The 27922-nt window shown below is 43.0% G+C and overlaps 1 protein-coding gene across 1 annotated transcript in view; it reads right to left on the reverse strand.

Annotated features, from left to right (window-relative positions):
- The window catches only part of TMTC4 (transmembrane O-mannosyltransferase targeting cadherins 4), a 724433-nt gene that overhangs the window by 373705 nt on the left and 322806 nt on the right, over nt 1–27922 (reverse strand). Inside the window, exons 10-11 of the mRNA XM_085622264.1 lie at nt 12511–12682; nt 12278–12409 (exon numbers count right to left, since the gene is read on the reverse strand). Of these exons, the coding sequence (XP_085478390.1) occupies nt 12278–12409; nt 12511–12682 (304 nt within the window). The remainder of the gene's footprint in view (nt 1–12277; nt 12410–12510; nt 12683–27922) is intronic.

Raw genomic sequence — 27922 nt, forward strand, 5'->3', positions numbered from 1 at the left:
AGCATATGACACTGCTTTTTAAGATTTCTTATACCACAAAGAGTATCTTACCTTACTTATAACTCCCAGTTTAGAAAAAAAAGAGGAAGTGTGCACAACATGACTGTTTCTAACACAGCAAGTACTCTTGCCTAAATGAATCCCAAATTATGAACTAGTGCAATACAACACAATGTTAAATGAATATCAAACTCAACAAACTAAAATATGGCGTTGGAGGTCAGAGTGGCCCAGTTGGAAGGTGAAAATACACTTAAAAAACAATTGAGATCAAATTGCTCGATACAAAAATTGCCCGAGTTCGAAGTCAATATGTTTCAGGTTAGAAATCTACCCACAGGTTAAAAGCATTAAGCAGGGAATTGTAGCCAGATTGACCAGGAAAAATGTGTCCCTGCAATCTGTGCTAGCATGGCTTCTGGAGTTTCTAGTTTTGGATGCAAAGACTCCTGTATCTATGGAAATCATTAATATTGTGCACAGACGTCATGCACAGTGGCAAGCAGAAGAAATGATGTTCAAAGTCGTGGTACAGTTGTGTGTGAATGAATAAGGATACAAGCTAGTGCGTGTGGTGAGGAATGGAATAATAATAGTTGGAGCTGCATACAGCCAGACGCTGCCAACAGCCTTCGGGCACTACAGGCCCCATAACTCTTTGCGCCAGGAGGCGCCAACATTGCATTTCCCGCGCCCGGAGGTGCTTAAAGCCGCATTGCTGCTCCCACAGTGCGGGAGCCGCATACAGCCAGGTGCCAGATGCCGCCAACAGCCTTGGTGGACTACAGGCCCTATAACTCTTCACGCCAGGAGGTGCCAACATTGCATTTCCCGTGCCCGGAGGTGCTTAAAGCCGTATCGCGGCTTCCGCAGTGCGGGATCCGCATACAGCCAGACACCAGACGCCGCCAACAGCCTTGGGGGACTACAGGCCCCATAACTCTTCGTGCCAGGAGGTACCAACATTGCATTTCCTGCGCCCTGAGACGCTTAAAGCTGCATCACGGCTCCCGCAGTGTGGGAGCCACATACAGCCAGACGCCGCCAACAGCCTTGGGGGAGCGCTTAAATCTGCATCGCGGCTCCGCAGTGCGGGAGCCACATACAGCCAGACGCCGCCAACAGCCTTGGGGGACTACAGGCTCTTACTAGTTGCACCAGGAGGTGCCAACATTGCATGTTCCATGCCCGGAGGCGCTTAAAGCCACATCGCGCTCCCTCAGCGTGGGCCACGCGCGGGCATGCCCAGGCCGTGCATAGGCAAAGCCCGGGCCAAGTGCTGGCCCATCTGCACCAGTCAGAGCCCGGAGGAGGCTGGGCCTGGCCTAATCTCGTGTTCCTATTTCCTGGCTACATTACTGCGGCAACTGTGTGATTTGGAGGCATGTTGTAGTCCATCGGTGAGCTCTGGCCAAGTAAGTTTATGGTGGTATTTGATGGTATCAAGGAAAAAATTAAATTACTCTTTGAGGGGTTGCTCTTGCTCTCCAATGGCCACAAGGAAACAAATGGGTGATAGGGAGGGCACACCTAGGCCCCTTCAAAACTCCACATTAGGCTGTTTTTTGACGTGTGCTGCTAGAGCCCTGGACAAAGAAATCCTAGGGGTTGAACGTCGATTGTCCATGGAGGGTGGATCACTCACTGCTCCAAACATGGATCAAACTTTGAATAGAATGCCTAGGGGCACAGTAATGGAATTCCGGTCAGTACATTGTCAATAGATAAACAATTAACCCCTGCTAATCACTTAGCTCCACCTAATACTATCATATCTTCTATAATTGAACTGCCAGCTAAGAGTAAGAGGAAATAAAAAAAAAAAAGAGGAACCTGCATTAAGAGCAAGCACCAGAACTAAAAACAAAATCAAGGTATTGCCACATGAAGGGACTAAGATATAACTTCAACAGTGTCAGGACCCTATTCCATGCCATCAGATCCAAAAGCCCTATCTGAGCAAGACATAGAGACTTTAATAAAGCACTTCAATGACCTACTTGTAAAAAATCTTGCACCAATTTTGGTTAGACTGGACAAGCTCTAAGAAAACGTGGGTGTTATCCAAAAAAGTGTAAACAACTTGTCGGGTAGGGTTGGAACAGCATTGTCTAGAGGTTCTGATCATTCTATATCTGACAGTCTATACTCAACCTCCTCTTGCAAATGATACAAGGGAAAATGCTAATGTTTGTCTGGAGGGTACATCAAAAGACATGACCGTGAGACAAACAGACCATCAAATTGGGGGAGGAAAACCGGGAAGTTGTTCTAAAGCATGTCAAGCTATACTTAGTGCTAATGATACTCTACTTACTGGACAGCCAAATGTGAGAATGAATGAAGCACCAATTATGGTTCCATCCCTACCCGAGACAAAGCTGGACCATCCACCAGAATGTTGCCCTTATGTCGCGATATTAACAAATGTCCCCCCGCTTCTGGGTAAAACTATAGAAACCATGAGTCAATTGAAAAATAAGGTCTGCCATTGGTTATCTTTTAACACTGACTATACATACTCTACCTACGGTGACATTTTATTCGTCAGAAGAGTGAGCTGGATTGGTCCTAAATGTAAGTCTATTTGTGGAGATTGTGTGGTAATAAACTGCAGGTCACCTTTTCTTGTAGGAAAATTGATTAGAGGCAGATAGAGCAACCCGGGAGAGGTCATGACCAAAAGATTGGTATTATGCCCTTTTTTTTTTTATTAGAGGCACATCAAGCCCAATGGTTAGCCCGGTAGTACAAATATGAATACAACTGGTATTAAAGGAACATTTTTCTACTGAAACTAGTAATAGATTCCAGGCTCTCTCCGGGTTGGACATTCCTGATTGACTAAAGTCAAGTAGCAGTAAAATGATGCCATTCGATGAGGCGGCTCTCGCTGGCATTTCAAGAAGCGACGTAAATAAAAACAACCCGAGTGATAGAGAAAATAGGAATTCAGTTATACTCCCTGGTCATTGTGCATCTTCCCAAGGATGTAACGGAGCAAAACTAATAGACGGACCACACACACAAGTGTCCAGCAACTAAACATTATCTCATTGAACATCGTGGGAATTAAGTCAAAATTAAACAACCCGGAATGTGGCAAATTTGGGGACAGCAGTCATATATGTCTAATGCAAGAGACCTGGGCAACTGAGCAGTATCACAGGGTGGGGTACACCACATTCAGTATTGAAGCTAGACACTCGACAGCTGGTAGACATGCAGGAGGATTGCTAATTTGTGTTAAGACAACACTGTGTTGTAAAATAAAATGGCTAAACATAGAATCGCAGGAAGTCCTTGGTCTAGATATTATTTCATCAAAAGGGAACACGCACGTGAGGCTAATCAACCTTTATAACCGGTTCAGCAGTCCCCATAAGGATTCGGGTTAACATCAACAGTGATGGTATTTATCAGTAATTCGTGTAAAGGATATTATCTTATTGTAGCCGGAGATTTTAATATGACCCATGAACCTATAGACTATGTACAAGAACTAGTGCAGGAGGAAGAGCAAGCCAGATGTATAAATAAGCTTCGGATACCGGCACTGAAAAGAATTACAAAGGTTGGACAGCAAGTAATGTCTTTTACACTTGCTTACGGGGTTCGCGCCTGTAATGGGCGGACATCCTCAGATGTAGAGGCCAAAACTACATTTAAAAGGGGCAGCATCAAGAGTAGAATTGATTTTATTATAGTAGATCTTGATATATGGTCTAATATTAATGATATGACTGTCTTAGATAGAGAGGACAGTGACCATAATGCATAGTTTTTGGAACTATCTGGTATTATCCTCCCGCAGCTTCAAACAAATTTAGTGGCAGCACCTGTCATTACATCTAATAATAATAGGAGAATAAAATGGCCTCAGATAATTACTGATGAGACGCTGCTACCGAAAATTTACAAAGAGTAGCTGAGGCCCTCGTTGTATTGGACACTCAGGACATCAAAAATGTCAGCATTATGTCTACCTTCCTACACCTATCCTCTAACATTAAGGCTATCGTTAGTAGCCAGTGTAATACTAAAATAGTTACTAAAAATGCTGCTCCAACGTATAACGAAGATTGTAAGCGGATTAGAATTGCTCTATCCCTGGCAGTCAAAAAAGGAATAAGGGCTGATTTAATTAATCAAAGAAGAGCCTATAAGAGAGTACAGGGTGAGGCAAAGAGGCCCTGAGAGGAAGAAAATTGGCACACATTAGTGGAGGCATCAAGGAAGAAGGATTCCCAGACATTATGGCATTTATTATCTAAAGGGCTTAAACAGCCAGTTAGCGAAACAGATTTTTATTTATAACCCCAAGTGTGGGAAGAACATTTTCGGGGATTTTTTTCAGCGAAAGTACCCATGATTGAGCAAGATGCAACTGTGATAGGAAGGGATTACTATATAGAGCACCAAGCAGAAGAAGTACATTTTTCTCTAGAAGAGACAGTAAATGCGATTACTTCACTGCAGTCTGGAAAAGCGCCTGGGCTAGATAGACTACCAGGTGATCTATATTGTTCTGAGCCCAGTATATGGGGCCCTTTGCATCATACAGTTTTTTGTGCTATCACACGTGGTGGGGATATCCCTGAGTCATGGAAAGGCGCTGAAATACTACCTATATTTAACAAAGGAGAAAAAAAAGACCCAGGAAATTATAGGCCTATCAACCTTAAAGACTTCTCACAGAAAGTATTCAGTAAATGGAGGATTTCTGTATACTTTCTCATTTGCAGGCTGGTTTTAGATCATCAACGAGTACCTTAGACCAGGTATTTCATTTTTTGCTGCTTATCTGGAAGGAGGTAACTATTATGAAGGGCCATTTGTATGTCGTGTTCGTTGACCTAAAAACGGCATTTGATTCCATATATCGCTCCAAGCTATGGGTTGCCCTAAGAGATCTTGGCCTTCCAGGGGGATTGCTTCAACTCCTGGTCTGTCTGCACTCTGGAACCTACGCTAAAGTTAGGTGGAATTCAGATGGTAGCCTACCCAATAGCATCCTGTTTTAAAGGGGGTGGGTCAGGGATGTGTCTTAGCGCCAACTTTGGTCACTTTATATATAAATGGGCTTATTACAGATCTTTATGATTGTGGAGGTGACCCACCAAAACTAGCGGGCAAGCAAATCCCTGTCTTCTATTTGCAGACGATATGCTGCTCATTTCTAAAACCCCTAAGGGCATCCAGAAAGTGCTAACCAAGTTTTCAATTGCCTGCAAAGAAAGGAGTTTAGAAATTAACTGTTCTAAAACTAAGTACATGGTATTTAACCCATACAAGTCTTCTAAGAGTAAACTGAGGCTCGATGCACAATGCTTGGATCAGGTTAAGGCTTTTGATTATTTGGGAGTCAGAATTAGTGATAATTTGTCTTGGATTCCCCAAATTCAGAAGAGTGTGCTCTCACTGCAACACGTAGATTGTGCTATAGTTAAGAAAGTCAAAAGTTCCCCTATTCGTCCAACTTCACCAATTTTAGAAATACATCGGGCTAAAGGGAGGGGCGCTGCCTTATATGGGGCTTAATTGTGGGGGTTGGAACAATTGAACCAATTAGAGGTAGCAGAAAATACATTTCAACAAGCAATTTTAAACCTACCAAGGAATACGCCACGAATACCCCTCCATCTAGATTTTGGTCTAAGGTATATTGTCCACTCAGCTGTTTTAAAGGTGCTTATGTTTTGGATCAGACTTTGAACCAGAAAGACACAGATCCCTGTAAAGGAGGCTATGGAGGAGCTTCTAATGCTTCAAAGCCGAACAGGGCGCTTGGTTTGGTTTAAAAAAGTAAGGGACTGACTCTACAAACTGGGATTGGGATTCATGTGGGATGATCCAAAATCTATTACCAAAAGAATGGGGTCTCACCTAAAAAAGAGATTTTGGGAGTTTATTGATTTCTCATGTACTGAAGATAGGATAATCAGTTTCCTAACAACCTGTTTTCTAGATATTAAAAGTTGTTTTAAGTTTGAACCCTATATGGATGATATCGAACACCCCCATGCACGTGCACTTTATATACAGTTCAGAGTGAATGCAATGAGAAGTAATTGGAAGAATGCATCCATAACTTCGTTGTGTTCCTTGTGCAATGCTAGCCCTGAAACACTAGAGCACTTCATATTCTTTTGTCTGTTTTATGCTAATCTGAAGAAAACCTGGATTATTCTGGCCTGTTGGGTGCTGGCTTTCTCACACCCTCTAGATGCCATTTGTGTTTTTAGATCAGATACAACTAGGTGGCTTGTCTTCACTTTATCTAGATACTTGCTTTATGCATGGTGGAAAAGGTCTGAAACCAGGACAAGCACATGTCGTAAAAATATGGCTATTACTGGGGAGTAAGCACCAAGGCTCCACTGACGGCCGGAAATGATATTTGATGACTGCAACTCAATCTGATACTCTAGTCTTTTTTCCTCTTTTTATCTAATCTTAATGTTACATGATTTTAAAGCATTTTTATCTTTTTATCATATTTTTATATTATAATAACTACAGGGAATTGATATTGATGTCTACTTCTTAATTGTATGCCCCAAGCTCAAATTGAATTTTTGCATGTAAGGAGGTATGAAGATGCTGTTTCTTTATCTCCTTTTTAATTGATCCTCATGTTTTAATATGAATTTGTATGTTTTATGAGAACATTTTTATGAATGATCATGTTATTGATTGAAATAAACTACTACTAGTGTACAGGAAGATAATACTCCACAGCAAATGTATTATTGGCATTTTGAGACACAAACAATGGTTGCTTGTTTACCCTTGAAATGAGTCAAGTGCATATTTTACACAGAAGAAACATGAACATAACTTCACAGCTCCCTGGATTTGAGCTATAGTCATACTATCACAATTACATCCTTTCTGGTTGGTACCTATAAAAAGCAAAGAGGAGCAGTGTTTCATTGTCTTGCAAAGTGTACAAAGCTTTTATCGTATAGGTCATGCTATGCAGGAGATTCCTACTGGAACTAGTCCTGGTTAAAGTTTCCTCGGTTGCAAGGCATTGCTAATGGTACTTTTAGAACTTGGTCCAGCTCAATGATTTTATTGACAGGAGACTGCCAGAGTACTGGATTTTTTCTATCAATTATACGTTCATGGCAAAGTCCTGATTAACACACACCTATTTAAGATATGATTTGTGTTACACATGTGGTACCTTTGGGCAAAATAATAACAATATCTTTACAAGAAAAGCCCTCAAGATGATCTTGCCCTAAGCCCACAATGCAGCCCCTTGCCAGTCAGTCAGTCAAGTTATTTGGAGGCATTCCCTTGTTGGCATCTCAGGTATGCTATCAACTTACATATGATTAAGACCTTTGCAATATCGTAATAAATAAAACACACATGCCAAGGAAAGCTAAGGCTGTCAACCAAAAAGTGAGCTACTACCAAAATAGGCTATAATTTGTACTCTAAAGAAACTTCCAGAAAATGCAAACTTCGTTGTAAATATTGAAGTAAAAATGGTTCAGATGGAGAGTAAATTCTCACTGGAGAAGATGTGTGGATTGCTGAAAAAAACCCACTGGATTTTGTTAATGAAGATTAAAAGTCTAAATTGAATTGGTACATTTGAGATAAATGCATAAGCTAGGTATTATCAATACCTATGACCTTTGCCAGAAAAATTATGTGGACATTCAAATAAAATGGAGCTGCAAGGCAATTGTATGTCTTAAACTGCCCTAAATGTTCCCCATCTAGAAATCTAAGGTTTAATTAGTAAGATATAATTTACTTAACAGTAAAAGCAATGCTCCAGTATTGATGTCTTTCTTAGATTCACATACTTGAATAATTTCCCAAAATCAAAGATCCCCAGTATTTACACATAACCACTAAAACAATATTGCCATGCCTGAGAAACTAGTTAATAGTGTTTGCATAGTCACAAATTCACCTTACTGAAAATGATACAAACTCCAGGCAATGAAGAGAATGTTCACTGAACTCCATGCTTCCTAGAGATTATCAAAGCGATCCTATGACTGAGGATGAAGGTGGATAGCATATGACTCATGATTCTATGAATGATAACACACCTTATTAACCTGGCAGTTGTTACAGGTAGGAAATGTTCTACTTTCTGAGTGATATTTTGTTGATGACCCAATAACAAAGAAATTGAGTTTGAAATGAAAGGATGGAAGAGATTTCCCCTCCTTGCTTGCTGACATAGACCATGGAGCTGGTATTTCCTGTCCTGATCAAAACAGACAAGTCTTGCATCCTTGCCAACAAGGCTTGAAAGCCTTTTCAAGTTACCCTCAGTGAAGCTCATGGAGGTGGACAGGTAGCCTTCCATAAATAAATCCATTGTCAGAATAATGTCTGGGGCTTGGCCCTGAAATTGGAGGCCTTCAAAGATGTTTTGACACTCCTACCGCCAAATGAGAACTTTGTTTGGCAGGGGAATGAACTGAAACTGGTCATCCAAAGACCTTTTGCACTGTTTTCCCAGTACTTTCATGGGTCTCCTTCAGAGGCAGCAGAATTATATGAGAATGATGCAAAAGGAATTCCTCCCCAGAAGGATTTGAAGTTGGGTAGTTGCATGAATACATCTTTAGAAATTACACAAAGCTTCACAGCATCTTCAAAGCTAGTGGTTTCAAATGTAAAGCTTTCTCTGAGAATATGGGCAGGATCACTCAGAAGAATGGGTGAGAAGAAGAAACGTTAACTTTTTTATATTGACTAACACAGGCTGTCTGGCTGGTGAGGACAGGCGTCTGCAGTTTCTGTTACTTGTTAATGGAATCTCTCCTTGATTAGCCAATAAATAAGACAAGAAAATATTTGTTGATCTTGCTTATGTGTAAACTCTACAACCTGTCCCGAGTACTTTGTGAAGGTTCTTGAAGTAAATTCTAGGCCAAAGGGTAAAAACTCTGGCTTGGTAACGTTGAAGGGCCACCTGAACTTCAGAAACCTGATGGGTTTAGGATTTATGCTGATATGAAAGAATGCATCTTGTAATCCCAATAAAGTAATGAGTTGTTTTTCCTGGAGCAACTAAGAGACTTCCTGTAATAGCACTATGTGAAACAACTGTTTTTTAATAAATTTGTTCAGCTGGCTTATGTCCAAAGTGGGGTGGCAGTCTTCTGGCTTATACCGGAAGAAGACTTTGATTAAAATTCCTTGTTTCACTGTAATCTAGGGGTGAGTTCCAAGGCCCTTTTCAGCTGTAGGGTCACAATTGTGGCTTGTATCTTGGTCTCCTTCTGCTATGGATTAGGAGGTATTTTAATAAATTCCAATATATGCCCACACTTGATAAGATCAACCAGTCTGGCATGCTCATTGCCATTTCTGGATGAAGGCTAAACCTCTGAAGTTTCTCCTATGGGGTGCTGCAAGAACATAATTAGAGAAGTAGGGGCTAGTACAAGGAAGGAATTGGGCTCTCTTCATTGGGTCTAGTGACTTGGATTGCCTTAAAAGGTAACTGGATTTGGAGGGTCTCAGCTGAGACCTTTAATAGTTCCAAGAATAGCATGGCTTGGGGTAGTAACTGGTAGTGAAAGGGTTGGTACTCTCCACAAGATTGTTGCTGACTGCAGCCTTGTGCACCATGAAAAGGTTGTTGCCATCAGAAAAGGAGGACAGCCTATAGATCTAGCCATCTCTGTGTTCACTTTGATGTATGCAGAGTGTCTTCAATAAGATGTCTGAATAATCTGTCCCAACGAAAGGCCATATCCAGGACAGTAGTCTGGACTTCTGACCACAAGGATGTGCACCTCATCCAACCCTGATGGTAAAGAAATGTCACTAATGACAGCTGGCAAAAGCCAGTACTGGCCACAACTATGACTGTTTCAATGATAACTAAAGACGTGTGCTTCCCCTCTCTGAGACAGCCTTGATTAATTCAATCTTGTCCTACGTAATGAGGTCCATCTAGGAGGTAGTGCCCTCCCCCCCTCGTTTGCTTATCATATCTGGCCAGAATCACCAGTCAGCAGCTTTAACTGAAGGGAAGGTACAGGTTTAACAGGCAACAGGATTGGTGGCTGAGGAATTGGTGGTGATGGTGGATGTGGCACTGGTGAAGGTGGGAAGGATCTGGAAACTTTTTGTAGAAGTTAATTATCTTGGCTTGCATGCCTATAATGAGGTCACCAGAACATGTAACAGACGGTTTGTCCTCATGGTAGGGTATGTAGCCCTCTCCAGTAACTTGGCCACTCATATTTCCAGTGCTGGCCACTTTCTCCTGCAAGTAGGCATGAGGGGAACCTCCTGTGTCGGCACACTGTCCTTGGTCTCATTGAGGATCCTAGCTGGGTTCATCCTCATCCTGTATATACATGGCATACATATGTCCCAAGAAGTAAACTAGTCCACAGGGTTCTACATTGCTTCATCCCCATGTCACTTTCAGGCTCATCATTTTCGGTAGTATGAAAGGCATAGATGAAATTAATGTGGTGGAGCAGTCTGTTTTTTTGCCATCTGCAACACTTTCTTTGGGTGGTCTACGATGACAAAGAAGTGATGTTCAACAGGCCTTGTTCCCTGGAAGCAGCCACTGAAGGAACAGCCATCAACATGGTGGGTATTGATGGCCAGAAGCAAAGAGGTAATGGATGACAAAGTCTTTGAAGCTGCTCTCACTGATGAGTAGGATGACAGTGTTTTGAAAGACTTGCATATAGTTGGCAAAGTGATAAACAACCTTTTATTGAGAAATCTACAGATTGGTTGTTCGAGCATGTGGGTGTACAGCAAGGAATCAGTGTAAGGATGACCTATTCACTAGAAATATTATTATGGGCATATCTCTAGGCCCTATGAGGCGCTGTGCCAGGGATTCGTCATCATACAGGCCTGAAGGTCTTGTTTTGCTGCTCAGATGGCCATCGAGTTTGAGGGTTTTGAAGGAGGTGCTGAAATCAGCTCAGAGGACAACATCAGTGACAACATAATAGGTTTCGGAGTCATAGGTGCCGCCAAAGGCATGGAGTAAGTCAGCACTTTGTAGTGCGCACCAAGTGCACCACATGAAGTGGCACCAAGGCCAGAGCATGCAAAGGTGTGGAGTATGACGGCATCGGGGTCAAAGAAGTCAAAATCGGCAAACATACCTGATCGGCCTTGTCCTTGGGGAGTGACCCAGACTGGGGCTGTTCTGAAAATGTACAGCATGCTTAACCAAAAAGCGTGCCATGTGCGGGGTTGGCCGGTGCAATTGAAATCTCCAGCTTCATTGATTGAGCCAGAGTGGAACCGTTTCCTCAAGGAAGAAGCATCCCTATTTCTATTGTGCTTTTGTGTTTTTGTTGGAAGACATTGTGGTAGATCGTTCTTGTCGGGATACTTACCTGAAGGGAAGAAAATGATCAGCGTGTCTGTGGGAGCCTTGGCCAAACTATGCATGGCGTCCTGCTCTCTTGAGAGTCTTTGAAAGCATCAATGAACAGGAATCAAAGGCTGAGCAGTGATATTTGGAGCAGAGACTAAATATAGATGATGGGTCTGATAAAGACATCGTTTGGTGGCATTTGTGACAGTGTTTGAATCCAGAAACCTTTTGAAGATACAAATGAAATAGTTGCTGTCAAAAGTTAAGAAATGTCATAGGTGAAGTGCCAAGAAGAACTTTGAAATTGCGCTGATGAGTTGTAGAAAAAGAGGAAATGGTGCCAGTATGCTGACTGGTGCATTAAATACTACCATGGTCAGAGTCACCGCTGAAGCTGCATAGCGCTACCTGGAGAGTAATTGCAGGTGAAAAACATTTCTGGATCCAGTCAGATGCCTGGAGGAACCCGTGAGAAGATGTATCCATTAGCACTTAGAACTGTTTATGAGCAAGCAATTTTTTAGGGTCTCACATTGTGGCATTGACATCACCTGAGCCAAGAGGAAGAACGGAGGGGATCACTAGTACATGTGACAGTCAGTGAGTGGAAAGGAAAGAAAGAACAACTTGCTTAGAACATTTGAAGCAGAGGAGGCTATAATCAATGGGCTAGCTAGAAATAGCTCACAGAATCTATAGTTTCAATCCTCACTTCCAGCCAGCAAGCATTAACCTGGCATGCAGGATGGAAGTGCCTGGTGAGGTGTGTGCTTCATGTGACATAAGTGTCAATAGAAAGAACTGAACGAAAGCTCAGCCTGTAAGACAAATTTAGCCTGTACGGCTAGAAACTGGAACCAAAAACCTGCCCGCGGCAAGATTTAAGACACAAATGATACTCCAGAAGACAAGATAATATAAACTCACTTTAGCGTTGAGAGGGCATACTGTCAAAGCATTCCTGAAAAGCTGCTCCTCCGACCTCCACTGGTTACTGCGAACAATACAGCGCATCACATTTATAGAAAGCAATCCAATTATAGCAGCAGCAATAAGTTTCTTAAAGAAAAGAAGAAAAGAGTAAAATACGATTTATCACTTGATTCACGGCCAATTTTAAGAGTACATTTTAATCATGTTGCCATTAACTTTAGTCATACCTTGCTTCTGACTTGTTTGCTTAGCATGATGCATCCATAAGTAAATAATATACAATAACCAACACTAGGGAGGTAAATGACTCTCTCAGCAACAACAAATCCCACGCGGAAGAAGAGATTACTGGCAGGCAGGAATGGGATGGCGAGAAATCCCAACCCCATTGTAAGTACTCTGAAATTTAGAAAAAACATGAAATACAAATTATCATGAATGGTAAACTTTGTATAATATGTAAATAATGGTCTGGTGTCATGAAAAGCATCTGTAAAAATCACATAGTAAGTTAACTCTTCATTATCCACACATGAAGCACAATATATATGGTATAAAGTACCACTACCATACATTATAGGGATTTTGCAAGTCACAGAGAAGGTCCCAGACTCTAAAAAAGAAGGAAGCAGAAATCAAAGTTCCTTTATAAAGCCACAGAACTCGGAGGTGATGTACAATATTCATCTAATGTATAGTAAGGTGTATTTTATTCCTCATGATATATGGTCACACCATCTATCTTTCCGTAACTCTCTTTTAAGCCCTTGTTATTTTGCTCTTTCTTAGGAAAGAGATACTAGAGAGCTAGATACACAGAATAAAAATTAAATCAGTATTAGGAAAATAATTAACAGCAATATGCTGCTTATCAGTTGTAAAATATATTTTTAGCACTGCAGTTTAAGCTGTAGCTAGAACGTATTGTCGTCAGACGTGGCTGGCATCTATGGGGAGTGGTGAGGCAGGCAAATGGGTGGTGGGTAAAAATAAAAAATACTTACCTTCAACACGGCCTTCTCCTGCTGCTGCAGTCCGATGTTCAGCAGAGGCCTCAGCCAACTAACTGCATTAACCAATCCTAGTGCTGCTCTCATGATGTTAACCAGCATGACAGAAGTGCCAGGAGTGGAGGGAGCGGTCTCGCTCTGCGCTCCCGAGGGCACTGGAGGCCTGCACTTGCTCCAACCATGCTGTCTAAAGACAGCAGGGTTAGAGCTTTCAAAGTGCGCATGTCTGGTTGGCCGTCGCAAGACGGCCAGCCACAGGGACATGTACACTTTGAAAAGTGCCCAGAACCTTGGTCTGAAAGCTGGAGCATGCCAAAAGTTGAAAGCTACATCGGTGCAGAGTGCATTTAACTGTCTGCATGGATCTCTGTAAACCAGCACTTGACAGGGATGATGTAGCTTGGTGGGTGCAAGACTGCCACTCATCTTTTCAAACTCCCTCGGATCTACTGCCACCTGAACGAGTATACACTAAAAATAAAGGTTTACCAGGAATTCATTTCTAAGAACTTTGTAGATAGGCAAATAAATATATTCTAATCATACATAAAGTTAATGTAGTAAAACCACGAATGCACTCTAGTCTTATGGGTGCATTTAATTAAACCAGAAAAGTATAGTAGCTTCAAGTGTACAGTAGTAATTTGTAGACAGCATAAACATTGTACAAATGTCATATTCAAGCTGTAATAAGCAGACAAATCAACAAATGTGTGCTGTTTCCCCAGGTGGTAAGACACACAGATGTGAATGGGTGACTAGTCAATGTACAGGCAACAGTTTTTATTATGTGTTTATAAAAGCACACATATGTGAAACAATGAAAATGTTGAATTCTTTTAAACCAGTGATAATTAGTGTGCCTTGGTGTCAACGGCGTTTCAAACTCTTTTGAAATGGCGAGTTCAGGACAATAAAATACCACGGACACCTATTTGTGGAACCAATGAAATTATGGTTAATGGAGGGAGTGAATTTCTAAATTGGTAGGCTATAGAAATGACAGAAATATTACCTGATTAAAAGGTAGTCACAGGGTTGTAAATGGCTGATAGACCTGTGGGCATGATAGATAAAGTCATATAGTGCAGTGTCGCAGAGGGAAAACAATGGAATGGGCTTGAGTTAAAAGAGAACTCACCAGTATGTGTGCGAGTTTCAGTGACACCTAAAATGAGATACATAACATCTACTCACTTGGTTGTGCTTGCAACCTGGAAAAGTAACCAGTAATTAATGGGGTACTTCTTACAGCATTAATATGAACTTATGGTTTTTAGCAATTTAAATTACAGAGTGGTGTCACAGTGGGCAATTAATGTGGCTTCAAGCCAGTGGGTCGGTTAGTAGGGGACAAATGTCCTCCCTAGTAATTAATATATCCTACGGGAAGCCACTAGCTAAATCAGTCCAAAGACAGGAAGTTGGAGAAAAGTTCACTGTAACTATCTCCAGCAGTCAACTCTGTTTGTGCCATGAGGAGGATCAGTTAAAAATCATGGCCACCCGCGAGGAGCTGTCTCTCTGGGCACTTTAAAGGCTCAAATTGTGAATCTTATGGGAATGAAATTGTTTAGAGTTCAACTGGACTGGAGATTAAAACTATAAACTAGATTGTACACAATAAAATAAAAACAGAAGACAGACATCTTAGTCGAGAACCAGTCAAAAAACATGACACTCTGCCAGAATGAGGCTTGGCATGCAAGGAACTGTCTCATGGCCTTGAAAGCCTCAAATAGTGAATAAATTGGGAAAAAATTGCCCTTGACATCCAGTCTCTCTATACGAATATCCCAAAACTAGAAAGTATAGAAGTCCTTAGGAAGGTCCTCAACAATAGACCATTTCTGACACAGTTCCCCACTGAGTTTGTCACACAACTTCTTGAGATTGTTCTCACAAAAAATTACTTATTATACAAAAAGGAATACTACCAATAATTCAAAGGAACTTCCATGGGTGAAATGTTGCCCCATATTTGTCAAATTTGTATGTTGATCAGCTCGAACAATAGTTTGTCCTCAATAACACAAGCCCATTCTGACCACAGGTGATATGCTGGAAGAGGTAAATTAGTGACAACTCCATGGTATGGGAAGCATCAGAAAATTCTTTAGGGAATTTCATTCATTATCTCAACACAATCCAACCCAACTTAAAATTTACCAACAATTTCCACTATGACATGACATCTTTCCTTGACCTAATGATTAAGAGCACTGAGGGAAAACTATTCACAAGCCTTTATAGAAAGCAGATGGAAAGAAATACTCTTTTGAACTCCCACAGCTTTCACCCCAGGAGACTGAAAGATGGTCAGCCCTCTGGCCAATTTTTGAGACTGAGGCAGAACTGTAGTATTAAGGAAGACTACTTACTTGAGGCTAACATTCTCATGTCCAAATTACTAGAAAGGGGCTAACCACATAAGCTAGTCAGGTCAGCAATCAAAAGGGCTTGGTTCACCCCTAGGGAGCAACTCTTGAACCCAAGACCAAATAAGCAAAGAACATGTTACCACCTTCTACCCTCATACCAACCAGGTGGTTAAAAATGGACCCAAAGATATCAGGTATCAGAGCGCTTAACATGAGCACCAGTTTCGTTGCAGATGGACACACATTGTTGTTAGGCATGGGGAGATTAAGCGATTTGCCCAGCAGCACAGGATGTTGAGCGTCCCTGCCAAGACTCGAACCCGGTTCCCCAGTTTTGAGGATGACAGCCCTAGCTGTTAGGCCATATCCTCTCACTTGAGGTGCCATTATTCTCATACAAGAGAGGGAAAACATAAAAGACTATGTGGTGCACTCAGCAGGGAAAGTAAATCAGCAGTATCACACCTGGGAAGATAGCTGTGGTTTGCCACCTGTGATGGGTCTTTTCTAGGGCCTTAACTACATTGCTTGTAAATTAAATACCAAAAGGTTCATACATGGCACAATCAACCAGTAGTTAAAATCAATTTCCAACTATAACTCAACTAAAGTGGTAAAATCCATGTGGCGTCCCTGTGATCTTATATGCATGAGCAAACCACACAACAGGTTAAGCAGCACATAAGACAACAAAGAAGTAGAATCAAATGTGAGGTTGCCAATACCCCGCTTACAACCACAACTCTGATAAGGTGGCAAGTGATTGAACAAGCCCGCCTCCCAGAGAAAGGAAGAAACCTTGATGCCATTCTGCAATGGCTAGGTTTTCAATGGATTGATTGCTGTGACTATCGTGCGAGCTTTGAACTCAATGCAGGAATGGCAAAACTACATCTCCTCTTGCAATTATTGAACTATATACTTGCGTGATGAACTGGTTTTGAAGTTACAACTCATGCTGGTTATTTAAACTGTACAACCATAATTATAGATACAATTGAACATTTCTGTGAATGTAACCAATAACAATGGAGTGATGACCCTATGACAAGTGGTCTGAACTCATAGGAAGATTACTGAATCTCCATCTACTCTAAACAAACTGACCCTTGTTAACTGGAAAGTCAGCTGCAAATCATGCTGGTTATTTAAACTGTAGACATTTTGTGAATGTAAGTAATGAAATTGCAATGATATGGATTTCTTTATTCACTGAAGACCAAGACAGTTTGTCTTTCACTTCTGTTGCTAATATTTAATTGTGTACCATATTGATTGTATTTTTACTCACCAGTCCAGGTACACCTATCCACCTACCATCATCGAGATCTCACCTAACTATAATTCAAGCCCTGATGAAGTTTTCCAAGGAGAACGAAAAGCGTTGGTTGAGCTCAAGTTGTCATTATTACCTGAAAATATTAACTCAAATAAAGACTTTACATATTACAAGATTGCCTTGGACTTCTTTTGCCTGGTGCATGCCCACTTGTAATCATACTTATGGGACAATGTACTAAATACCTTTATCTATCACTCCCACAAGTCCCTTCATCCAATCACGACCTTGTGACTATCCCTTAATTAGATAATATTTCTGTTATTACTCTAGTCTGCCAATGTAGATATTATCTTCCTTCACTAACCATATTTTCATTGGTTACCCACATAGGTGTCCCTGATATCTCCTTGTCCTGAACAGAACTCAGCATTTCGAAAGAAGTTGAAACGCCGTCAACACCAAAGAATAATAATTTTTGTTCGCTTAAAAGAATTTGCCATTTTCATTGAATCACATATGGATCCATTTATGAACATATAGTCAAAGTTGTTGCCTGTACATAATATTGTCACCTGTTCGCTTTTATGTGTTTTTGCACCTTGGGACACTGTGCACATTCGTTGATTTGTCTGCTTTTTGCACCTTGTATGCAACATTGGTAGAATTTCTATGTGGTCTACAAATTTCTACACAAAAAATAGCAAATTAATATTCTTGCTACTTTATTAGGAGGGCTCTTTTGTTCTGACTTGTACAAATTATTATACTACATGTGTAGTTACTATAGTCTTCTGGTATAATTAGAAGGACCTATAAGACTAGAGTGTCTTAGTGTTTTTTTACATTAATTGCATGCTTAGACTATGTTTATTTGCCTATCTACAAAGTTAATAGAAATTAATTCTAAATGAACCATTGTTTTGAGTATATACTGAATGCCCCGGTTCTAGGGGCATAAGGGCTACTCCTGTCATATATAGTCTGAGACCCAGGGGAGGCTCATCTGCTAAGGCAGAGGAGCGTCGCCCCACTGCTCTCAGAGCAGGAGAAAGGAGAAATAAAATGATAACTCTGTTAATATCATTTTATTTTTCACTACGGAGCTAGATTAGGGTGGGTCGGGACTGGGTTCACAGGGGGGAGTCGTGGCACACTCTAACTGCGTATGACTGTTTGGCCGACCATCTTGCGTCAGCCAAACAATCATGCGCACTTTGCATGTTCCCCCCAGGCTGCATTACACAGCCTGGTGAGGAAAATGCCTAGGCTCCCATTTCCCGTCTGAGTGCTGAACCACGGCACTCAGACCAATCACAACACTGCATTGCAGCGTTGTGATTGGCTTAGGGGAGGGAGCCTGTGTGTTTCCTACTTCAGCCAAAGCTGAGGAGAAGGCGGCGTGAGAAGGGACTTGATGTTGAGGAGAGACGGAGGCTGGCAAAGGGTAAGTATTTTTTTTTATTTATCACCGCGCCCGCCACCCCTGTTCCCTGCCAGCCGCCACTGCTGAGACCTGAAAGAGGCCAGAGAATGCAGATGTGATGATGAGACTGCCTACCGACATTCCACTGCCCTCCGCAATTTCTGGACACCTGGGAGGAGGCAACTGACCAGCGTCTGCTTGAACACCATCTGTGGAGCCTAGTATTGCATTACTCTGAGATCAGAACAGTAAATAAGTAGGTTTTGAAACCTGTTCTTGATTATTCGTGGACCTTTCACCACCAGGGCAAACACCGACAGTCTCTCAACGCTGACGTTGGCATGCAGTCATTGCCTTTTCTTTTTTTTTAAGGGAGTGCCGCCCCCCCGTCCCCCCCCAGCCACTCCCCCCCACCCCGCCCACAAAAGCCCCTGCTCCGCTTCTCACCCTGCCAGGGGTATTTCACCACCCCCAAATGCAGCGTTGTTTAATTAGGTGTTGGAGTGCAGGTGGCAAAATGTCCATCTGAAAAATAAATGTAGCACGAAGTCTGCTTACCGTTCTTGATAATGGTTTCAAGAAAATTAACTTTCTCTGTGGTATGACAATTGATAGCAAATACGCAAAGTTGCTTTGTTGTGTGTGCCATACACCTAGTTAATGTGAATTTAACTGCCGCGAAAGAGGAAATTCTGAGGGCTATGAGAATAAAAAGTGTATGTATTTTCTGCCCACGGAATACACCAATGAAGGCTGCCTAAAGACAAGGAATATGGGATAGTCCTTGTGGAACCTTGGGCAGCATCGCTGCTTTAGCGAGAGTCTGCAGTCCCTAAGAAGCATTTCCTAAGTCCTCCCTGATGCTACATTCTCTATCTGACGTGAGACCCACATTGTGTATTGTACTTGGATCTATAGAACACTGATTGCTCCTAGTGTGGGGTGCTGTAGTGCTCGGCGGCGAGTAGCACGCTACTTAGGGGCCCAAGGTTAGTAGTTAATCCAGTGGTTATGGGGTTAGGTATTTTAGTTTGAATCAAAACAAAAATTTTCAACACCCCACCTCAGTGGGTTACAGCCTCTGCGAGGCACATTCCACAGGTTGCAGGTACGTCACCACTGAGGACAGTGTCTGAAGATGTATACAACATATTTTGACATTGCAAAGAACTTTTCATTGATGGTCCTTATATGGTTTTCTAAAGGAGAACCATAAAATATTGAGAGGCTGGAACACAACTACATAAATTAAAGGAGTCAAACATACTGAGAAAGATGGAGAGACTTTTTTAAATTTATTTTTATTGTTAATCGTCAAAAACAGTGGAGATATCATGAAAGCCTACAAGGTATAGTCAGAAGCATATTGTGTACAGACATATTGCATCACTTCATTGCAATATAGTCAGTAACCTCCAGTCAGGAGCAGAGTATATACAATGAAGAGACAGTCATGGAGTAATGAGGGCTGAGGACCACTGATAAAACGGTGTGTGGGATCCGTCATAGGCCACAAGGAAGCAAAGAACAAGCAGTGAGTCAGGCAACAATACCAGTGAACGCCTCAGGCATAGCGTTATGACTATCGGTAGTTGGTGCTGATGTGAATGCCACGCAGCTACTTACTGCGTTACAACAAACAAATGATGGACGGAATGCTGACAATGCATACATTCTCCCCCAGTCAAGAGATCTGGGTTAAATCCATCGTTCTTTTGCCCACTACACCACCCCAGTTTAGACATGGCCATATGCAAATCAGTCTTGACCCTGTGCCTCATGGGAACAGTCCAGCCCGAACTGCCAAGCCATGTCTTCCCTGGACCGGAATCAAGCATCCTAGGACCGGTTTCTGGCTATCAGCCGTCATCAGCCAGGATAGCTTGACTCCAGTGGCGTAGTGAGCACGGGTCCCACATCTGGGAATACCCATCCCACTTAGGGCGAAAAGCGTTACAACAAACAAATGATGGACGGAATGCTGACAATGCATACATTCTCCCCCAGTCAAGAGATCTGGGTTAAATCCATCGTTCTTTTGCCCACTACACCACCCCAGTTTAGACATGGCCATATGCAAATCAATCTTGACCCTGTGCCTCATGGGAACAGTCCAGCCCGAACTGCCAAGCCATGTCTTCCCTGGACCGGAATCAAGCATCCTAGGACCGGTTTCTGGCTATCAGCCGTCATCAGCCAGGATAGCTTGACTCCAGTGGCGTAGTGAGCACGGGTCCCACGTCTGGGAATACCCATCCCACTTAGGGCGAAAAGCGTTACAACAAACAAATGATGGACGGAATGCTGACAATGCATACATTCTCCCCCAGTCAAGAGATCTGGGTTAAATCCATCGTTCTTTTGCCCACTACACCACCCCAGTTTAGACATGGCCATATGCAAATCAGTCTTGACCCTGTGCCTCATGGGAACAGTCCAGCTCGAACTGCCAAGCCATGTCTTCCCTGGACCGGAATCAAGCATCCTACGACCGGTTTCTGGCTATCAGCCGTCATCAGCCAGGATAGCCTGACTCCAGTGGCGTAGTGAGCACGGGTCCCACGTCTGGGAATACCCATCCCACTTAGGGCGAAAAGCGTTACAACAAACAAATGATGGACGGAATGCTGACAATGCATACATTCTCCCCCAGTCAAGAGATCTGGGTTAAATCCATCGTTCTTTTGCCCACTACACCACCCCAGTTCGGGCTGGACTGTTCCCATGAGGCACAGGGTCAAGACTGATTTGCATATGGCCATGTCTAAACTGGGGTGGCGTAGTGGGCAAAAGAACGATGGATTTAACCCAGATCTCTTGACTGGGGGAGAATGTCTGCATTGTCAGCATTCCGTCCATCATTTGTTTGTTGTAACGCTTTTCGCCCTAAGTGGGATGGGTATTCCCAGACGTGGGACCCGTGCTCACTACGCCTCTGGAGTCAAGCTATCCTGGCTGATGACGGCTGATAGCCAGAAACCGGTCCTAGGATGCTTGATGCCGGTCCAGGGAAGACATGGCTTGGCAGTTCGGGCTGGACTGTTCCCATGAGGCACAGGGTCAAGACTGATTTGCATATGGCCATGTCTAAACTGGGGTGGCGTAGTGGGCAAAAGAACGATGGATTTAACCCAGATCTCTTGACTGGGGGAGAATGTCTGCATTGTCAGCATTCCGTCCATCATTTGTTTGTTGTAACGCTTTTCGTCCTAAGTGGGATGGGTATTCCCAGACGTGGGACCAGTGCTCACTACGCCACTGGAGTCAAGCTATTCTGGCTGATGACGGCTGATAGCCAGAAACCGGTCCTAGGATGCTTGATTCCGGTCCAGGGAAGACATGGCTTGGCAGTTCGGGCTGGACTGTTCCCATGAGGCACAGGGTCAAGACTGATTTGCATATGGCCATGTCTAAACTGGGGTGGCGTAGTGGGCAAAAGAACGATGGATTTAACCCAGATCTCTTGACTGGGGGAGAATGTCTGCATTGTCAGCATTCCGTCCATCATTTGTTTGTTGTAACGCTTTTCGCCCTAAGTGGGATGGGTATTCCCAGACGTGGGACCCGTGCTCACTACGCCACTGGAGTCAAGCTATCCTGGCTGATGACGGCTGATAGCCAGAAACCGGTCCTAGGATGCTTGATTCCGGTCCAGGGAAGACATGGCTTGGCAGTTCGGGCTGGACTGTTCCCATGAGGCACAGGGTCAAGACTGATTTGCATATGGCCATGTCTAAACTGGGGTGGCGTAGTGGGCAAAAGAACGGTGGATTTAACCCAGATCTCTTGACTGGGGGAGAATGTCTGCATTGTCAGCATTCCGTCCATCATTTGTTTGTTGTAACGCTTTTCGCCCTAAGTGGGATGGGTATTCCCAGACGTGGGACCCGTGCTCACTACGCCACTGGAGTCAAGCTATCCTGGCTGATGACGGCTGATAGCCAGAAACCGGTCCTAGGATGCTTGATTCCGGTCCAGGGAACACATGGCTTGGCAGTTCGGGCTGGACTGTTCCCATGAGGCACAGGGTCAAGACTGATTTGCATATGGCCATGTCTAAACTGGGGTGGCGTAGTGGGCAAAAGAACGATGGATTTAACCCAGATCTCTTGACTGGGGGAGAATGTCTGCATTGTCAGCATTCTGTCCATCATTTGTTTGTTGTAACGCTTTTCGCCCTAAGTGGGATGGGTATTCCCAGACGTGGGACCCGTGCTCACTACGCCACTGGAGTAAAGCTATCCTGGCTGATGACGGCTGATAGCCAGAAACCGGTCCTAGGATGCTTGATTCCGGTCCAGGGAAGACATGGCTTGGCAGTTCGGGCTGGACTGTTCCCATGAGGCACAGGGTCAAGACTGATTTGCATATGGCCATGTCTAAACTGGGGTGGCGTAGTGGGCAAAAGAACGATGGATTTAACCCAGATCTCTTGACTGGGGGAGAATGTCTGCATTGTCAGCATTCCGTCCATCATTTGTTTGTTGTAACGCTTTTCGCCCTAAGTGGGATTGGTATTCCCAGACGTGGGACCCGTGCTCACTACGCCACTGGAGTCAAGCTATCCTGGCTGATGATGGCTGATAGCCAGAAAGCGGTCCTAGGATGCTTGATTCCGGTCCAGGGAAGACATGGCTTGGCAGTTCGGGCTGGACTGTTCCCATGAGGCACAGGGTCAAGACTGATTTGCATATGGCCATGTCTAAACTGGGGTGGCGTAGTGGGCAAAAGAACGATGGATTTAACCCAGATCTCTTGACTGGGGGAGAATGTCTGCATTGTCCGCATTCCGTCCATCATTTGTTTGTTGTAACGCTTTTCGCCCTAAGTGGGATGGGTATTCCCAGACGTGGGACCCGTGCTCACTACGCCACTGGAGTCAAGCTATCCTGGCTGATGACGGCTGATAGCCAGAAACCGGTCCTAGGATGCTTGATTCCGATCCAGGGAAGACATGGTTTGGCAGTTCGGGCTGGACTGTTCCCATGAGGCACAGGGTCAAGACTGATTTGCATATGGCCATGTCTAAACTGGGGTGGCGTAGTGGGCAAAAGAACGATGGATTTAACCCAGATCTCTTGACTGGGGGAGAATGTCTGCATTGTCAGCATTCCGTCCATCATTTGTTTGTTGTAACGCTTTTCGCCCTAAGTGGGATGGGTATTCCCAGATGTGGGACCCGTGCTCACTACGCCACTGGAGTCAAGCTATCCTGGCTGATGACGGCTGATAGCCAGAAACCGGTCCTAGGATGCTTGAGTCCGGTCCAGGGAAGACATGGCTTGGCAGTTCGGGCTGGACTGTTCCCATGAGGCGCAGGGTCAAGACTGATTTGCATATGGCCATGTCTAAACTGGGGTGGCGTAGTGGGCAAAAGAACGATGGATTTAACGCAGATCTCTTGACTGGGGGAGAATGTCTGCATTGTCAGCATTCCGTCCATCATTTGTTTGTTGTAACGCTTTTCGTCCTAAGTGGGATGGGTATTCCCAGACGTGGGACCCGTGCTCACTACGCCACTGGTGTCAAGCTATCCTGGCTGATGACGGCTGATAGCCAGAAACCGGTCCTAGGATGCTTGATTCCGGTCCAGGGAAGACATGGCTTGGCAGTTCGGGCTGGACTGTTCCCATGAGGCACAGGGTCAAGACTGATTTGCATATGGCCATGTCTAAACTGGGGTGGCGTAGTGGGCAAAAGAACGATGGATTTAACCCAGATCTCTTGACTGGGGGAGAATGTCTGCATTGTCAGCATTCCGTCCATCATTTGTTTGTTGTAACGCAGCTACTTACTGACATAAGGGAACCTGGGGACCATCATGTAGTAGAGGAGTGCAATAAACAACACTGGACTAGACCCAAAGCAATCCAGGGGTGGTCCCTTCAGGGTGGACGGGTGTCATTCTTGGCCTCAATATTTACAATATAAATGCCCCATTCCCCCTTCACCCTGCCCGCCGTACATACATAACACGCAGCGAGTGTAACACATTAGCTTCCCCGCGCCTACTGCAGCAGTGTTAGCAGCCATTTCTAGTTGTCTGGATCCGTGGGTGTCTTCCGCATCATAGCAATTTGCCTTTTAAAAAGTACAGACGCAAGGTATACAAACCTCTGTTTGTGCTTGTCCACCTTGGCATTGGAGCACAAACCCAGGAAGCAAGACTCAGGGTGGGTGTAGTATATAGCTTTAAGATGTATAAGAGTCATACAGTTCTAGATTGTAGAATGTATTGTGTGTGTGAGTTCTGTAGTAAGACAGTTCTGCTGTGGAGACTGTCAGCGTTGGTGGTGTTATTCCCGTGTGCGGGGGGCTGTAATAAAGAACTCATCTTATACCATACTTCTTGAGTTGGACTTCATTTATGAGTATACTACATTGAATTGGCGACAAGGATGCTCAGCCCCCTGCCAACGTTTGGAACGAGTGCGTGATTTCAGACTCAATTTGGGAAATTTATGGATTATACGACGAAAGGAATCACAACGGAAGTTACAACTTGTGCGTGAGTCCAATTGCGCTTGCTAGCAATCCGTGAGATAGTTTTCTTTTTGTTTGTTTATCCATTTAGTCAACCCTGCCAACGCTAGTGCTGCGTATATTTGAAAGTGCGGCAGTTATTTTAAGACTTCAGTATTGCTTACCTCGCGCGAGTGACGACGTCCATTCTTCAGCGCGTAAGCTTGCTTTGAAAGACGCTTCTAGCTGGTGGCAGAGCAACGCGCAATACGTCAGTCTACGTGTGTTACGAGGTCACGCAACGTGACCCTGGCGGCCATCTTGGTTATCTGATCAGTGCTAGAAATGCAATACAAGTGAAGCATTTCGATCGGAACATCGTTTCAGACAGTTTTCAGTTCAAGAAATTTACCGTTTTGCATAGAAATTCCTCCATTACCATTTTATTATTTGCCATACTTATTTATAGTAGACATTTAAAGTTAAGTGAACATGGATGGTGAATCTAGCACAGTCTCCACTGCAAGCAAGAACTCACAAAGTACAAATGTCAGCATAACTCTCAGCAATCCAAAAGAATTCTTAGTTAATCCTGGAGAACCCGTTATTAAATGGCAAGAATGGAAAGAGTATTTCATTAATTACATTGCTACCTTGGAGGATAATGGTAGTATTATGTCTCCTGAAAGGAAAAAAAGAATTTTAATGCATTGTTTAGGACCTGAAGGTCTCAGGGTATATAATCAGATGCAGAAAAATGAGAGGAGCGCAGATGTTGACGTGTTCAAGTGCGCAATTGCTGATCTTGATGAGCATTACTCACCTATTGTGTGTGCGGCAGTATCTAGACGCACATTTTATAAACGGAAACAGGAGACTAATGAATCAATCGAAGATTATGTCTCCGCTTTAAAGAATCTTGCCATAAAGTGCAAATTTGGGGCTTTACATGACGACATGATTAGAGACCAAATAGTCATGTGTACAAAGAATAAAAGTATCCAAGACAAACTCTGGATTGAAGGTGACTCTAGCCTTAAAGACATCATTACATTAGTTAAGAAGGCGGAATTGTCAGAAAGGTGTGCTAAAGCTGTTTCTCATTCAACTGAGACAGTCACTGTTAATAAAGTTACTGACACCAGAAAAGACAAAAGTGTTACGTACAAACAATCTAAATCGTATCAAAGCAATTGGAAACCACCTTACACCAAGAAAGAGGAAAATTCTTCTTCTCAGTCCGGCTTTGTATGTTACAGATGCGGAAGTACTGCGCATACTGCGAGATTTGAAAAATGTCCTGCTAAATCTACAAAATGTTCTGTATGCGGAATCGTGGGACATTTTTCTAAAGTTTGTAGAAGGAAGCGTTATAAAAAATCACATGTAAGTTGCATCACTAACAGCAATTCAGATTTGTCAGACAACAATGAAGATGAAGACTCTCCAGAGAACTCGAGTATTTCCAGCGGCATTACAAAACATGTTGTGGTCAATATTACGAGCAATGATAGCAACAAACCTTTATGTATGATTTCCTTTGGAGGTGTGGTGTTACAGGTTGCAGCGGACTCTGGGTCTCCTTTCACTATCATTGCTAAATCAGTTTGGAATGACAAATTTGTTAATGCCATTGGTCCACAATTGCAACCCACTGATGTGAATCCAGAAAGTTTCACGGGGCAAAAAATTGATATGTTGGGTTTCAGATCTTTAATTTTTGAGTTCAAGGGTAGAAGAGCACTATGTAAATTGTATGTAGCTCAAGATGGGCCTTCAGTTTTAGGTTGGAGAGACCAACGTTCTTTAAGTATCATTTTGAATCCGAATAGTCCTGAGCAAGTGCTTGTCATGTGTGAAGCGGAGAATACTAAGAAATGGGTTTTAGAAGAGTTTCCAAAATTGTTTAGTGGCAACATTGGAAACCTTAAAGGTTTTTCGCACCAAATTTTGACCAAACCCAATGCAGTTCCTAGAGTTCATAAAGTACGACACATTCCATTAATTGTTCGAGATGAGGTTAAAAATGAATTAAAGAAATTATTAGATGCAAATATTATTGAACCAATTGAGGCATCTGAATGGATTTCTCCCATAGTGATTGCTAGACGGTCTAATGGGAAAATTCGCATGTGCATAGATTTGAGATATTTGAATGAGAATATAATTGTTGATCAGTTTCCTCTCCCGAGAATCGATGAAATGCTTGCACTCACCAAAGGGGCTAAATGGTTTTCAACAATTGATTTGTCATGTGCATATCATCAAGTTTCGTTACATCCATTGAGTAAACACCTTACAGCCTTTTGTACCCCTTTTGGTTGTTACCAATTTCGTCGCATGCCATTTGGGTTAGCATCCGCGGCTGCGGTATTTCAAAGGCTTATGTACGAACTTCTGGGTGATATGCAAGGTATAATTTTCTTTCAGGACGATATTCTTATAATGGGTCCTAATAAGAAGGTTCATGATGAGCGTTTAAGGAAAGTCATGAATATCTTACAAAATAAAGGGGTTACGGCGGAGCTTTCAAAATGTAAATTTGCAGAAAATAGTGTAACTTACCTAGGCCATGAAGTAAGTTCTTTAGGTATTAGACCCAAGGCCAGCTTAGTAAGAGCCATTAAAGATGCTCCCCCTCCCAAATCTAAAGAAGACCTTAGATCCTTTTTGGGACTAGCAGAGTTTTACTCTAAATTTGTGGACAAGTTTTCAGAAAAAACTTGTGTAATGAGATCTCTTCTCAAAAATAAGGCACAATTTATTTGGTGTAATTCATGTCAAAAGTCTTTTGAAGAAATAAAAAAAGCTGTAGCGCAAGCACCTAGTCTCCAAGGATTTGACCCTGGTGCACGAACTATTGTCACCACTGATGCCAGTAGCAAGGGGTTAGGGAGTGTGCTTACACAATTGGGTGAGAATAATGCAGAAGTTATTATTGCCTTTGCTTCAAGATCCCTTACCCCTACTGAGGAACGTTATTCAGTTGTTGAAAGAGAGACCCTGGCTTGTGTGTGGGCCCTAGAACATTTTAGAAAATTTCTTTGGGGTAGGAAGTTTATTTTACGGTGTGATCATAAG

This window comes from Triturus cristatus, chromosome 8 (assembly GCF_964204655.1).
Source record: "Triturus cristatus chromosome 8, aTriCri1.1, whole genome shotgun sequence".
Classification (NCBI taxonomy): Eukaryota; Metazoa; Chordata; class Amphibia; order Caudata; family Salamandridae; genus Triturus; species Triturus cristatus.